At 34.0% G+C, this 16,227-nt stretch overlaps 1 protein-coding gene across 9 annotated transcripts in view; it reads left to right on the top strand.

Annotated features, from left to right (window-relative positions):
- Positions 1 to 16,227, top strand: part of CREB5 (cAMP responsive element binding protein 5) — a 266,380-nt gene that overhangs the window by 98,149 nt on the left and 152,004 nt on the right. For all 9 annotated transcript variants that reach the window (XR_015733985.1, XM_087892619.1, XM_034402318.3 and 6 more), the window contains one exon: positions 14,177 to 14,349. Coding sequence is in view for 8 of the 9 variants with exons in the window: in XM_087892619.1 (XP_087748745.1) it covers positions 14,177 to 14,349 (173 nt within the window). In the remaining variant the exon portion in view is untranslated. The remainder of the gene's footprint in view (positions 1 to 14,176; positions 14,350 to 16,227) is intronic.

Raw genomic sequence — 16,227 nt, 5'->3', positions numbered from 1 at the left:
TATTATTTAGCAGTGAAAAATATTAAAAACTTAAATTGTTATTTGTTGTTATTTGAAGAGGTTCTAATTGCTAAAAGGTTTAGATTCTTTTATTTGTGTGCTTTCATTACATAAATGAGGTATTATTGTTCTCCAATACTGGGGCTGTTTACTAGAAAATTAGTTTTAAACTTAACCTTATTAAAAAATCAATTTAGAATATGATTCTATGATTGATAATAAATAGATAATTAATAGATATAATAAATAATAGATATTTAAAATATTTTTATGAAGCCACCATTCAGATTTATGTTTTAAACATACCCTAGTTACCTAGAATTTGAGTATTTGAAATATATATGTGCTGACATTATTTAAAGAATTAGAAAATAAATATTTCTACAAATAATAATAAGAAATAAATAAAATGTATTATTTTATTTTATTTATTTCTACAAATAAATACATTTATTTCATTATTGTTGGTCTGGACGTTTTCAGATAAAAATATTCATTGATTCTTAACATACTACATTTTTGGTTGAGAGACAATGTAACAAAACAGCTATACGACAAAACTATTCCTGGAAAATCTCTGGTTTAGATCACACTCCTCCCATCAATGGTCTGTCTTAAGTAACTCCCATGCTCTTCTACATAATTTACAGTCTGAAAAATAATATTAATTAATGTATATATGGATGTTTACATATAGTACTAAAGTTTTAATCTTAACTCCAGTAAATTTGCAAAATACTTGGAATGGTGAAAAATGCTAAATTTTGTGAAATCATTCTCTGACCTAAGGGTTTTTTTTTCCCAGTGTAGGGAATACACTTGTTCTTTCCGTAACACTTTAGAAATTCTGTAAGGCAAAAAATAAAAATAAAAACAGTCCAAAGAAATTAAGGCTGCACAAATGCTAATTTTTACTTGCAATAAAAATTAAATTAATTGCATTCAGATTAAGAGCTGTATAAGTATTTAATAATCCTCTTGCCTTCTATCTCATTAAGCATTATAATTCAGTGGCAACTTTCAGAAGGAAGTCTTTGAGGAATCAAGCCTAGATTTCAAATTCTAAATTTCCATTTCATAGAATAATTTAGAAATATGGACTGTGGGATTTAGAGGTACCATAAATTTTTTCCAATAAATAAAGAATAAATGGACGTTTGCGTAAAAGAAAAAATAAAATAGGAATAATGTGGTGCAATTGTTTCAAGAGTGACTCTGAAAGCCAGCCACCATTAATAAGTAATTATGGCAGGGACTATTCTGCTAAAGATGAGAGAATGGATTACACTCCCTTCTATCTGAAGATGCCTTAAGGAGAAAACGGCCTAGAAATATATGTTAGGGTCATTGGCAATATTGACTATTGATTTAGCACAAAGCATTAAGAGCTAATAGCTTTCTTTCTAAAAGTGTGCTGTGGTGGCATTTTACTGCATGATTTGTTATGCACTGTAATTTGGAGCCTCTCGAAATATATCAATAGATGGCCATTTTTAAAATTTCAGACACTTAAGCATATTATTCCAGATGCATTCTGCCTTTAAAGCTGGCCATCAGGGAATTCATAGGAATGCTTGTTGGAAGCGGCAGTAATTATAATGCAGCTGTCCAGAGTCTGTTTAACATGAGGCTGTTTCCCAAGCATTTACCCCTATAAATGACTGTGACTTACAAAAAGACTGTTGAAAGGGAACCGAATTGTGCCATAATTGTCCCAGAAGGCTTACAGGACACATCACCAGAAAAGCTAAATGAGTACTTCCGTAGGAAATGAATAGTTATAAGAAATTCTAGATGCTATCCAGTTACTTTAAATCCAGAAACATCTAAAGACACCATGGATAGACTATTGGCGATCTTTTCAGGATCCATAGCAAGTTCATATAATTGGTGAAATCTTAGCTAATCAGAAGGATCTTTGTAAAAAAGATAAATAATCTAAGTTTTCCCTTTTCTTTGTGTTACTTGAAAGGCAGTGGAACCTTCATTATCCTAATAATAACTGATTGGAATTATAAAAATATAGTCAAACCATATCCCAAATCCTAGTTCTGGACTGCTCCTATCTCTTTAATTCTGAACATTACCTTGAGTCTTGATGTAATATTGAGAGAAAGGAGTCTATAAGTAATCCTTGACTTACAACTATTCATTCAGCAACCATTTGAAGTGACAATAGTATATTGTTAAAAAGTGGCTTATAACCAGTTCTCCCACTTACAACTGTTACAGCATCCCCACAGTCATGTGATCAAAATTTGAGTGCTTGGCAATTGCCATGTATTTATGATAGTTGCAGCAACCCAGGAGCTTGAGATTGCCATTTGTGACCTTCCCAGAAGGATTCCAACAAGCAAAATCAATGGGGAATGATGGATTAAGTTGGTTTGCTTACCAAACTATGGTGATTCGCTTAACAATCACAGCAAAAAAAGCTCATGAAATGAGGTATGGTTCACATGATAATCTCAATGCTTAATGAAGGGAGTTCTGATCCCAACTGTGATTGTAAATTGAGAACTACCTGTAGGTTCAGGCCTCAGAAAATGACAGTAGAGTACAATATTTTCACAGCACCTAAAATTCTGAGGTTTCACAATGTATAGGCCTTTCATTTCCTTTTTTTCATTTTTTTTTTTTAGTTTAATAGTTCCATCTTCCATTAAACAGTGTTTCGTCTGGGTACATGTATCTTTGTGCAGTAATAATCAAAATTTACAAGAGTATTCACTACATTAATATTACTTCTCTAATTTTACAATACTAATACTGAACATTATAAACATATTCACCTCCTCTTAACATATGTTCTAATAAGAACATAATAATATTAAACATAATAATCCTAATAGTCATAATAATAATAATCATAGTGTTTACGTCTCTCTTTTAACATATTTTCTATATTTCGCTTATCTTCTTCTTTTGTTTCCCTATTTTTAACTTCCATTTTTATTCTCTAAGCATATATATATCTGTCATATAATATTCAGTTTGTTTTTTCTTCTTAATTGCTATTCATTTCTGCACATTCTAATATTTTCCATTCATTTCCAAATGGTCCTTCCTAACTTTAAACTTGGCTCCAGACCATTTCCCAAAGTGTCACTAACTCTAATGTGAATGGAGGATGAAGTTATGAAATATATGGGACTAATCATATTTCTATATCTAATCTGACTGTATTTGAATTAAATAAGTGAAAGTCTTTGTCCTAAAGTTGACGAGGTGTGGCTCCTAATACATCATTCAATGACCAACAGTTGAAATAATTAAAATGAAGATGACATCTTGGGAATCTTTACTTCTATACACATTATTAATTCTGCCTATTCTCCACTTTGCAAAGTATGTGAACCTTGGCCCACAGCTCCATGTATTCATGTCAGTGGGAGTAGGAGCATACAGTCTTAGTGGTCCTAGATAGATATGTGATTGCGGAAGCTTTTCAAACAGACATGTGCACTTACACTAAAATCCTTGCACCTGCTGCTAATTTCTACACTGAAGTGGAAAAATCATAACTTTTTTTTTAAAAAAGCCATGTCAGTGGCTTTTATGGCTGATATATTTAAGGACCAAACCTGTATCGCAATAACATTTTAGTAGTACTTTTCTAAGATAAGACTCAGAAATCTTGGCAGCTTTTCTACACAATCTTTTAACTTACTCCAGTTGAGCTCTGAGCAGAATTCTGCCACATGGGTGGGTAATAGGACACTCCTGATCCATTTCAGAGCAAGGTGCACTTCTGCTTTATTTATGAAGACAGACGTACAGGTTGAGGACTTAATCATACTTGATAAATCATCTTAGAAAGCCTATTAGAACCATATGCTGATTGTGCATTAATGTGGGAAGTCTGGTTTTAGTTGACTAGGTCAGCCTCTGAGCTTCTCCCTCCCAGCATGCCTTCTATCTGCTTGTCCCTTCAACCTTGTTCGTGAGCTATTTATGCTTTCTAAGTGGTATCATTGGTATGTGGTAGGACATTAATCTTAGAAATATTGTTAATGGAAATGGGGGAGAAGAGGACCTAAAAAGCTTGATAAAGTAAACCAGCAGTGGCCATTGCCACCTTTATTTAGTAGTAATTCCACAGCTAGAGCCAAAAAGCTGAGAGCAGGAAACACCAGTGAATTCTTTCAGCCATAAGGGAATCATTTCAAGGCAGGGGTTTATCTGGTTGGTAAATGGCCGAAGATGGTGCTGAAGATTTCCAGTTTGCTCTCTCTTCAGCCACAGAAATAAGCTTTCATGATTTGCTGTTTCATGGCATTGACCCTGACAGGGTTTTCCCTGATAAATGTTTCTCCAAAAATAAGCTGGAACAAATCCAATGGATACCCTTTCATAGAAATAAGTAGATTTACATGCTATATGCAGGTAGTCCTTGACTTACGACTGTAATTCCAGAATTACAGTCATAAATCATTGCTGTCTTATTTTGCAACACTCATCAAGTGAATGCCACAGTTGTTAAGCAAACCTCTTCTTGCTTCCCAAGTTGTCTTTGCTTGTCAGAAGCCTGCTAGGAAAGTCACAAATTGCAATCACCTGACTAAAGATATTGCAACCAGTGTAAACTTCATTGCCAGGTGCCCAAATCAGCAGTGAAATCCACTTACCTTTGCTACTGGTTTGGGAATAGGAGCGCCTGTGCGCCTCTTCTGCACATGCGCAGAGCCTTCTGCACATACTCAGAGGGTCAAAAACGGGATGTAATGACATCCCGGCGGGAGAGTGGAGTGTCCTGCCACTGGTGCTACTGGTTCGTGCGAGCTAGATAGATCTGGCTGGATTTCATCACTGGCCCAAATTACAATCATGTGACTATGTGAGTGGCACAATGGTTGTAACTTCAAGGACAGATCAGAAATCGCTTTAATTTTAAATCACTTTAACCATTGTTAAACTTACAGTCGCAAGTTAAGGATTACCTGTGTCTAGCTCTCATTGAAATGAATGGAAAGCAAGTTGTAAGATTATAATAACTTCTTTATTGTCTTGATTAGTTTTATTGATGTCATTGATTTGAGTGCTACTTATGAATATTAGCTTTTTTAATAAGTAAGTATTATTTTGAAATACAGTATAACAAGAAAATAGTAGAGTTCTATAGTACTAATATTTCAAGCCATTTAAATAGATGATTATTTAAAAGTTGCTTTTATACTTAATGGTGTATGTTCCACAAAACAAAAGTTAAAAAGAAGCCAAATTCTTATTAGGTTGCAAAAAATACTATATTTTAACTGTAAATTAGTTCGTTTGAAATAGGGAACAGGTGGCCTGCTTTTAAAGGCAAGCTTCCTTTTGGAAAGATAGCAACAATTAAGTGTGAAAGTAAATGTAACAGGTAATTCCATAGTGTGGTCCTTAATCTGAGTCTCAAAATCAAACAAAAGGAAAACAGAAACAAAACAAAAACTACAAACTCATTAAAAAAGCAAAGTCCTTTAGTAAAATACAAGAACTACATTTAATATGTAATGTATTAGTGGCAATTAACAAGGGGATACTAAGCATTGGATCTTGTGTCTCACTTAATTGCTTTAGTGAGAGTGTATCATTTAAGGGGCCTTTGCTAGCCCGACAAGGTGTGTGCATCTATACATGTGTGTGTACGTTTAAGCCAAAACAGCTCTAAAGTTTCCTTCCTTCCTTCCTTCCTTCCTTCCTTCCTTCCTTCCTTCCTTCCTTCCTTCCTTCCTTCCTTCCTTCCTTCCTTCCTTTTTGGTATTATTTGTTCTTTAATTTAAGATATCAACTGCTAAATGTTCTTTAACTAGGGTAACTTTTATATATATTTTAAACCCTGCCAAATTGCTGTGGATAACATGTATTTATTACAATATCTGGTGAAGCTCATCAGAATTAATTTTAAAGAAGAAATATAATAAAACAATATTTGTTCATCTAAGAACAAATTCATCCCTGATTTATTCTGTTGCCCAGAGTCAACAGGCAGAAGTAGAAAAGAGAATATGTATTATTCTCTGACATTTTCTATCTTTGGGAAGAGCCTTTGTAATAGAATAACAGAATAACAAAGTTGGAAGGGACCTTGGAGAACTTCTAGTCCAACATGCTGCTCAAGCAGGAGACTCTCTACCATTTCAGACAAATGGCTGTCCAATATCTTCTTAAAAGCCTCCAGAATGGAGCACCCACAACTTCTATAGGCAAAATGTTTCACTGTTAGCACATTTCTCCTGAGTTCTAGCTTGCTTGTCTCCTTGTTTAGTTTCCATCCATTGTTTCTTGTTTTGCTTTTTGGTACTTTGGAAAATAGGTTGACCCCTCTTCTTTGTGGCTTCAAATATTGGAAAATACTTGAGGGTATTCCACAAATATTGGAAAATATTACAAGGAAGCTAGACAGATTATATCAATTTCACTAGAGATTTTCCACTGGTTATTGGCTTGTTCCCAAATGAGAGTATAATCTTTGAAAGATAACAATGCAAACAGAAGGCCATAGTTGTTTGCTAGAGTTAGTATTTCTCTGTTCAGGTTTTGTTCTACTCTATTCATACAGTGATAGGATAGTGAATTGGAAGCAGATAACAGAATAATAAATTATAGAAGAGTTTCTAAAAAACAAATATAATTATGACAATAGGTAGGAACATTTGTATTTTCATCCCTGTGATTTTTATTAGTAGATCTATTATTTTATAGCCACTGCATTCTTAAAAGTTTCTCTGCTTAATATGTGGATGATTAGTTGAATTTTAGCATAAAGCATAAAGAAAAATAATGTTTACTTTCAAAATGGGTTCAAATTTCTGTTTTCTTTTTTAACTGAGGAGTAGGGGATTAGTAAAATCGTACTCTTCAAAGTTTATGATGCTATAATAATATGCATCATTGACTATTATATGCTTACCTACATTCATTCAGGGATATCTTCAAATTTCAATTTTCTCCAGTAGCTTTACTTTAATTAAATAAAGAGGATTTATTTAATCCTCTTTATATAACCATATATAACTTTATATAACTATATATGAAAACCATTTGGTCTGTTAAATTGATATTAAATTTCTTAGTGGGAAATTTAGATAGAAAATTTAAAAAATCTGGATATTCTTTTCAGTAATCTATTTTTTGTAGACATGATAAATTTACTTTAATTTCAATAAATATGTCTTATTTTTTGTTAAGAGCGTTATTTTTCAACATAGTATCTTGATGGAGGCTAATCTCATGTGGATGACATTCCTGTTCAAATGCAATGCAAAATAAATTAATATGCCTATATCAATCTTTTGCATATACCTGTAACACAATTACAGGTATATGCAACTGACAAAAATTATTAAGATTTAATTTGGTGTCAAGGTGATGCTCACTTCAATTCATTAGAGCAATAATCACATAGAGATTATAAGTGGCTCCAACAAAATACTTTAAGATTTATAGCCATTTTACATGAAAACTTATTTTTGAGAAGACTTGCATAGGAGTCTGCTATTAGTTATGTTTTATAAGATACATTGTTAATATAACAGACATACAAAGCTGTAATTTGAGAAAAGGCCATTTTGAAAAACAGATAAAAGAAAATGATGACTTAATTTTTTCTTCAAATGAATTAGTGCTTTAATAGCTAGTGTATCCAATGATCTATTATTTGAGGTTTCCATGCAGTTATCTTCAGATTAGAAGATCTTTTAGTGAATATTTCAATATTTTAGTGACAATGTTGTCACACAGCCTAAGATAACAGAACTAAATTTTTCCTGTCACAAACCATAAAGCTTTGTTTAGTGAAAAAAAAGTTTTATGAAGGATAAATAAAGACAAATGCTTACAGGGAATTAAAATTAGGGAGGGGGATAAATAAATAAAAAGTTGTTTGTGTGTGTGGGGGGGAATCTTACATACAAATGTGAGTAGTTTGTTATTTATTTCCACAAATATTTTTTTAGTAATTAGTATTTCTAAAACAGGTTATCAGGAAGGACATAGTCAATCACAAAACATTTCTATATGAGAAAGTAGGCTTTTCCAATCTCTGTGTACTACAATCCATTTTGTTTGGGGGTGGGGGTTCTGAATAGGTGAATGCTGCATTTTTCAGCCATTTAAATTTTCTAACAATGCTTATATGGAACCTAAAATGAAGGTTTGATACAAGAGCTATTCTTTCCTTTGCAGCATGTCTCTTTAATTAAAGAAATCTAGGTGAAAGTTAAGGTCAGGTGAGGCAGGAAGGTTGTTAAATATCTCCAGGTTGCTTAATACTAAGTTAGAATAAAATAATGCAGTATAATAATTCCCAATATTTGGATGATAGGATGATGATTTCTATAGCACATGCTGGAAAATATTCAAGACAAGATAAACTACTTTCACCTCACCATCACAACCAACTATGACTATAACTTATAAAATAAAAACTTTTTTCATATTGATACTGTCATATAAAGTCTTTAACAGGAGAAGACAAGGTGAGAGATTAACATCTATAGTCTGTTGCTTGGAAGGTTTAACATAAATCTTTCTGAGTGTAAATGTCTCTGCAAGACTTATAGTTATTGACAAATTAGCATAATGTAATTGGCTAGCAAGGTCAACATTCTTCAAGAGCTTTATGCATGTTTACTGAAGACCAGGATAAAATTCTGCTCTGTATGATTGTGTATATATGTATGCATGTATGCATGATTGTGTACATGTTGGCATTCTCTCCTTGGGCAAGATATTCATTTATTATTTTGTCTGTTATCATTACTATGAGACATTTTTTTTTATGTTGACTCACTTAGGTACTCTTTTAGAAGTCCATAATGACATGATTTGGCTAAAACACAGAAGGAGAAATTTAGTTACAGTTTTTTTTAAAGGACTTCTCTGTCTTATCTGTAATTAACCTCAGAATAAAATAATTAAAAAACAATATTACATGAGAATGGTGCATAGAAACTATATTAGCATCAGCAGTCAATCATTAGCTGCTCCTTTCTGATTACAGTAGCTAAAATCCACATTCATGCAATATTAAAGAAATGGGTAGATTTTCAGAATTTACAAAATATTTAGAAGCGTTGGTTTCCAAAGCTATATCTGAAGATAAAATTGCTCACAGTAGAAAAGAAACAGGATAAAACAGGTAATAATAAGAAAAAAGTTACTAATCAGCAGTCTCTATGGATTTTATATTTTTCTGCAAATTTAACTATACTGCAAAAGTAATGAATATAACGATGTCTGTGTGTGTGTGTGTGTGTGTGTGTGTGTGTAGATGCACAGAGAATATATGTAATCAGTGTGGTATTGTGGTTAAATGTTGGATTAGGAACTGAGAGACCAAGGTTTAATTCTCCCTTAGCCTCTGAAGCAGGCTGGGTTATTTTGATAGCAGTCTCTCTTCCTCTCTCCCTCCCCTCCCCCCCTCTCCCCCTTCCCCCTCCCTTCCTCCCTCCCTCCCTCTCTCTCTCTTACTCAGCCCTAGATTGTGAAATTGAAAAATATTTTTCTACCAGCCTGCATTAGACCAGTGTGGTAAATTTGTGTCTGTAGCTTTCATCTTGCAGGATATATGCTTAAATTAAAGAGAGCATTACTGTTTATGATGAAACTCCTGAAAATGTATATAAAAGTAAATTGCTATCCTAGTATTTTTAAATAGAAGATCTGCATGGGCTACTGTTGATTACTACTTATTGAATCTACCTTGTCAACATCTCTTTTGGAAAAAAAAATGGATTGCATTTGCCTGACAAAAAATACCAAAGAGCAAAAAGCAGAGTAGCCTGCAACGCTTCACTAGCAGACATAATCTTGTTTGTTTGCTTTTAAAAATTACATTTAGAAAAGGAAATCGGTTTGCACCACTGACATTCTGCCAGATTCCTGTTTATAAACACATCAGGCAATGTCAAGAGCAAAAGCAAAATCCATATATGACTTCAATGTTATTAACTCAAATATAAATAAAAAGCTGGCCGTTCAATTTAATTCCCTGCTTTTCAGCCTTCATCTAGCAGGATGCTATGCAGTTATCTTAGAGTGGCTTATACTAAATGACCCTGATTGTGCTGTACACATTTAGTACTGCTGAAATCTCATTGGAACATAAGAAGTGCTTTGTGTGGAATGCTGATTGAATGATGATCTCAGACATTTGATTGTTTGAGAAATAAATAACCTTTAGTCTGTGCAGTAAAGGGCTTCTTCTTTTAAAATTTGTTTTATTAGAATCTTCCAAGCAGCATATATTTTCCTTAAGGTAATATATTTTTATGGATAAATCAAATAGTTGGGGACATTAGGTTCCATGTATTTTTAAAAAGTTTCTCCTTTCAATTAGAATTTTAAAAAACACAAACAAAAGTATACCCAAAACAAGAGAAAATAAGGATCTGCTGTTACATCTGGCATATATTGCATGTCAAGAAAGCAATCTGCACAGATACTCAAAAAGAAGATGAATGGAAAGATAGATGGATCTGGAAAACAGGAGGCATCTTTCATTATTCATTTCTGTTGATAATTAGAGGGCACCACTAATTAGATCATGTCAAAGAAATTAAGATAAAAGAGGAAAAACACTAAATCTATTGCATTTTTGAGCAGGCCATCACATCAGAAGAGTTAGTGAAGTTTACACAAATTGCTTGCTGGAGAAGAAATGAAAAAGCTCTTTTAGACCACAAAGGAAGGAGACTTTATTCTAGAAAGCACTGCAAGTCTTCTGTTGGTATGTCATTACAGAGAGGGAGGGAGGGAGGGAGGGAGGGAGCGAGCGAGAGAGGGAGAGAGAGGGGGGGGAAAGAAACTAACTTGTCCAAGGCTTTCATAAAGGATACATTTTGTCCAAGGGCTTTCATTAAAGGATAAATCATGAAATTTGTTTTTGGAGTTGGAAAAGCTATGGGCAGAAGTGAATATGTTTGTTTGTGGAGGCTTAAAACATCCATTCCCATCTTACTCTTGGATTGTGAAAAGTGCAAGACAATCCACTATTTAAAATTAGGTATTTTGCTGTTACAATTCAATAGTGTGTTCTCTAAGTGACCTAAGGGCTACATGGTATTCAGAGACACAGTTTGTTCCCTTTTGGGTTGGACCAAAAGTCAAATGCAAACTATAATGAGACTAGAAATACAAGCATCTTTTTTTTCTGAGATCATGACATAGTTTTTGCTATTCAGACTGTGCTGCCTTTATTTATTTTAAAATCATATTTGGATCTCAGAATGTTTATAGAATTTATAGAATGATCAAGCAGTGTTGGTTGTTGTATGATGAGCCTCCCTTTGGGAAGGTTCCCCAATTACAACTAAGTTAATAGAAGAGTATTGTCTGGGATTTTATTTTTGAGTCTGGCAGATAAAGGTAAAAGGGAAGGTTAGAAGACTCTCTGTGTGTATATTGTTCATTATTATAGCAGAGCAAAGTGCCTTCACTAAAATAAAATAAAGCAAGATGGCATCAGGATTTATAACATTGTACTGAAGTTCAATCCTGAAAATTAGTAATATGTATGTAGCAGAGACAGCTAAAAATATAGGAAGATTTTGGAGTTTTCTCAAAATTAACTGCTATAGTTTGAATATTATAAATTTGGCAATTGTGCTATTATCAGATGCAGTTTCCATAAATATGGAATTATATATTAATTATATTATCAATAAACCTATTAATAAAATAGTAGTTTAGCTTATCTCATGCAATTCTGAGATTGGTCTCATGAAAAGATGTTGAGAATATTTCTAGCTCAGAGTTGAAATGAAGAGTCTTTGGTGCTCTTAGAGCTTGGCAGTTTTCTTGCAGATATTTCATTATCAAAAATAGGTAATGTCATAAGTGCTAGTTACCTAGTTTGGATAGTGAAATGTCTTCAACAAAACAAGCTAGCTCAGAGTGCACCAAGGATGTTGAACCGTTCTCAGAAATGCTAATTCTTTCCTGGAATATAACAATAGCAATACAGTAATGGAAATTGTCTTCAACAAGTAAAAATATACTCCTGTTTCAATAGGATTTGTCCATATAGTGTATTCTGCAGAGCATTGATTCTAAGGACCCATTGATTCAAGATGGCTTTATAAGAACATAAAAAAAGATCAAAAGAATAAAACAAGATTCAGCCCAGTCATCTTCAGCCAATAATATAATTTTGATCTATAAAAACAATTTAATTAAAATTATTTCTTACCATTGTGCCAAAATCTCCTTTAATTTTCCCATTGATTGAGCAAGTGACTTCTGTTCTTATAAATTATTTTCAGGATCCTTGAGAAATGTTTTTTGAATTTATTTTTTGATTTGAGTTACTGTAGGGTTCTAGTTTTGGTGTTTTGTTGCATAGTTCTCCATCCTGAAGCTTCTTTGGTTTCCTACATTTCCTACATTTGAAAAGATCTCATGAAAGCAAAGAAACCTGTAACCTCTTAAAGACCTAACTGTAAAATGAGTAACAGCATATTAACATGTGCGTGTGTGTGCGTGCGTGTGTGCACGTGTGCATGTGCGCGCACACACACGCATGCCTTGGTTACTTCTTAGCTAAATAAATCCAATAATACCATATTCTATCCTTAAGAATTTCAGCAAAAAAAATTATCTTTGAAAAAATATATATTAGAAGTAAATTTTCTTTTATGATGTTAATGAGAGCTATTAGAAAAAATATTTAAGAATTATTTGGGTGTAAAATTAAGGCACCATATTCATATATTTATAAAGATATATTATTATTATTTATTAAATTTTATGCATTCACTATAAAGCAACTCTGGGCAGCTCACAGGTTATAAAACAAATGGAAAAATAATTAAAATATATTAATATATTAAAACTATAGATTAAAAAATTTAAAGCTGTAGACTGATGGCCTTCAGTCAATTCATGCTTAACCTAATTAAACAAATCCTGTAAAAAGAAAACCAAAAAGAAAAAAAAGACCAAAACATCTCTTCATCAACAATTAATCCCCAGATTAGCAGAGGCTATCACCATGATTAATATTAATTATCAAGAAGTAAACCATACCCCAAATCAAGGAACTACCAAGTCAGACAAACAAATTAACAGTAAACAACACCCTAAACAAGGAACCATCAACACTGACAGGGCAGTGCAAATCCCATTCCTTTCCACCACTGATGATGTTACTTAGTTTGGTAATGAAAGATCTGCAAGAAAACAACCAAGCTCATTTATATAAATCACAAATGTTAAAGTTCTTTTTTCTACATCAAAGAATTATAATTAATTGGACTATTTCAAAAGGAAACTTCAAATTCTATGAAAGACAAAGAATAACCCTAAATATATCCCACATTTGATGTCTATCATTAAGTTGCTCATATGCCTCTTACTACTATTGTAAATTTTGCTTCTCCCCTCCCTATTCCCACCTCCCAAACATTGACTTTATTGATTAGCTGAACTGTACTAAAAGTAAACACTAGCTTTGTTTACTTATCCATTTCTTATCCATTTAGCACATGATTGCACCTACTGTACAATTTTTTTGCACCATTAGCAATAGTGGATAGAAGTATATGTGGTACAATTTTACATCTTTAAACTTTATATGTGCAAACAAAAGTCTCATCCTTTGAGATGGTTCCTTTTGTTAGCTTTAAGTTAGAAATATTCAAATCCATCTCTTTTTTTCTCTGAACTAAGTCTTCCTCTGAGCTAAGACTGTATTATATCTAAAGTTTAAGCTTATTCATTAGTAAATGTTACTGAAAGTATGATAGCAAAACAGCAAAAAACTGAGACAAATAATACTCTTCTGTTGCACAATGATGTTTACTGCCAATGTAGTAAACAGCATCAGGAACAATATTGCTGTAAATCAAGATGTCTTACACCAACTTTGGGAAATCATTTTCAAATGAAATAATATAGTGAACACAAGCAAATGATTAGGTACAAAATGTTTACATTAGAAATTATGATTCTGGACAGTATTCTCAGTTATTTTTATATATATTAGCCATTTTCAGTTTCACTATTTTACACTATAAAAGCAGTGTGTTATCATTTCCGTAGAGCTAGTTAGAGTAAGAGTAAAATCAGTTGAAACATTGTTGGCCAGTATACGCTGTTGGCCAATCTGTAAATTTAGATATAAGAAAAATCTAAACAAATGCTAGCATCTAATTTGTTATCTCTGTCTTTTTCTCCCCACCTCCCCTTTTCACAGAATATTCCAATGCATAACAGTGTGGGAGATGCTATGACAGCATCAGGGGTGCACCAGCTCTCTAATCCCAGGATGCCAAACCACGACACCAGCATTGTGATTCAACAAGCCATGCCGTCACCGCAATCAAGTTCAGTCATAACACAAGCACCTTCAACAAATCGGCAGATTGGGTAGGTACATTCTCAGTAGTTCTAAAATATTATGTGGATCCAATTATTGCACTTAATGTTTTCTCCTGTAAAGTAGAAGAAGGAGATATTGTGCTTCTATTGTGACTTCACCAGCATATGATGCCAGGTATGGAGACCAAACTTTATCTTTTATTATATCTTTTATAACTTAAATGTATACATATCTCTAACAGGGCAGACATTGTTGCTGAATTATTATACTTTACAGAATGTAGCTAGGATGCTCTGGTTTATAATATCAAACTTCATTGTTTATGTATCTCTTTCTGGGTGCAAATATAAGTGGGGGATGAATATGTGTGTATGTGTGTGTTTGATCATGTCTTTTGTTGACCAAACAACCATAAGACATTTTACTCAGATGTATTAAGCTTTGATTAGATGAACTGTGTACTATCAGCCTAGATCAGTCATGCTGCCTGAGGAATTCTAGGAGTTGTAGTTGACAAATCTTAAAAGTTGCTAAAATTATAAACACAGCCTAGATCAGTGATAGCTAACCTTTTTGCCATCGCATGCCAGGAGGGGGGGGAGGGTCGTGTGTGCACGTGCCCACGCACATGTGTGTGCAACCCCCTCCCCCCCGCTCCTGGTACATGATGGCCTGGTAGGCCCGTTTTTCTTTCTTACCTGGTTCCAAATCCTCTCTGTGTATCTGGGAACGGCGAAAGCAGCCTTTCCCACTCCCTTGGAGGCCCTACGGAGGCTGAAAGGGCCCATTTCCCAACTCCCTGTGGGACAGGAAGTGACATTTTTTTGCTGTCCCCAGCCTCCAGAACCTCTCTAGGAGTCTCTAGGAGCCTCTCTAGGAGTCTGTAGGAGCTCTCTAGGAGTCTCTGGAGGCTGGGGACAGGAAAAAACATCACTTCCTGTCCCACCGGGAGTGGGGAAATGGGCCCTTTCAGTCTCCGTAGGGCCTCCAAGGGAGTGGGAAAGGCTGTTTTCGCCGTTCCCAGATACATAGAGAGGATCTGGAGCCAGGTAAGAAAGAAAAACGGGCCTTCCCCACCCCCCCAGGCCCTCCAGAGGCAGGAAACAGCCTGTTTCCCTACTTCTGGTGGGCCCAGAAGGCCCAAAAATCAGTTGGCCGGCGCGCGCATGCGCCTCAGAGCTGAGCTGGCGTGCCCACTAATATGGCTCCGCGTGCCACCTGTGGCACGCGTGCCATAGGTTCGCCATCACGGGCCTAGATTATCGTTCCTATTCTACTGACACCCCCGTATACATTAGCAATACTGCTTTAAGAATTTATCTGCTCACAAATTTGATAGCAATATTACTTAGGTTGGAAATTGATACAGGTTCTTTTCTGCTGCTTGTTCTTCAGTTGCAAAACTTTTTTTTGCCTCAGAAGGTCAGCTTAATGTCTCATTATGATGCTTTTAGATGAGAATGTTATGTTGAGTTTTATTTGTTTCCAATGTCATTTTATGATTTTATTGTGATTAATGCTACTGCTATGTATTACATATTCATTACAATATTTCCTTTCAAGGTAAGCAACACTATGCAAACCATAGAAAATAGGTAAGAAATAATAAACCAAAGGAACTAAAGGCAGGCTATAAAAAAGAAAATATAACTTCCTTTTCTTCATACTTCACAATTCTTCATAAATTAACCTTGTTTCCTTCATACATTTTTTGTTATTTTTTAAACCTATTCACTTTTTGAATATCTCAAACCACCATATTCTTGGTTTACCCCTTCTTTTCGCTCCCTTCACTTTTCATATATTTCTATTACATATGACTTTGTTCTCTCTATATAATATTAATGTATTTTGTACTAGTCACTCCCATTTATATTTAATCACTCTGTTTTTAAGGCACCCTTTTATATACATATGTGCATTTT

Source organism: Pantherophis guttatus, chromosome 4 (genome assembly GCF_059756535.1).
Source record: "Pantherophis guttatus breed Tessera chromosome 4, ASM5975653v1, whole genome shotgun sequence".
Lineage (NCBI taxonomy): Eukaryota > Metazoa > Chordata > Lepidosauria > Squamata > Colubridae > Pantherophis > Pantherophis guttatus.
Note: the sequence above shows the minus strand (reverse complement) of the source record. Positions and strands in the feature narration are given on the sequence as shown.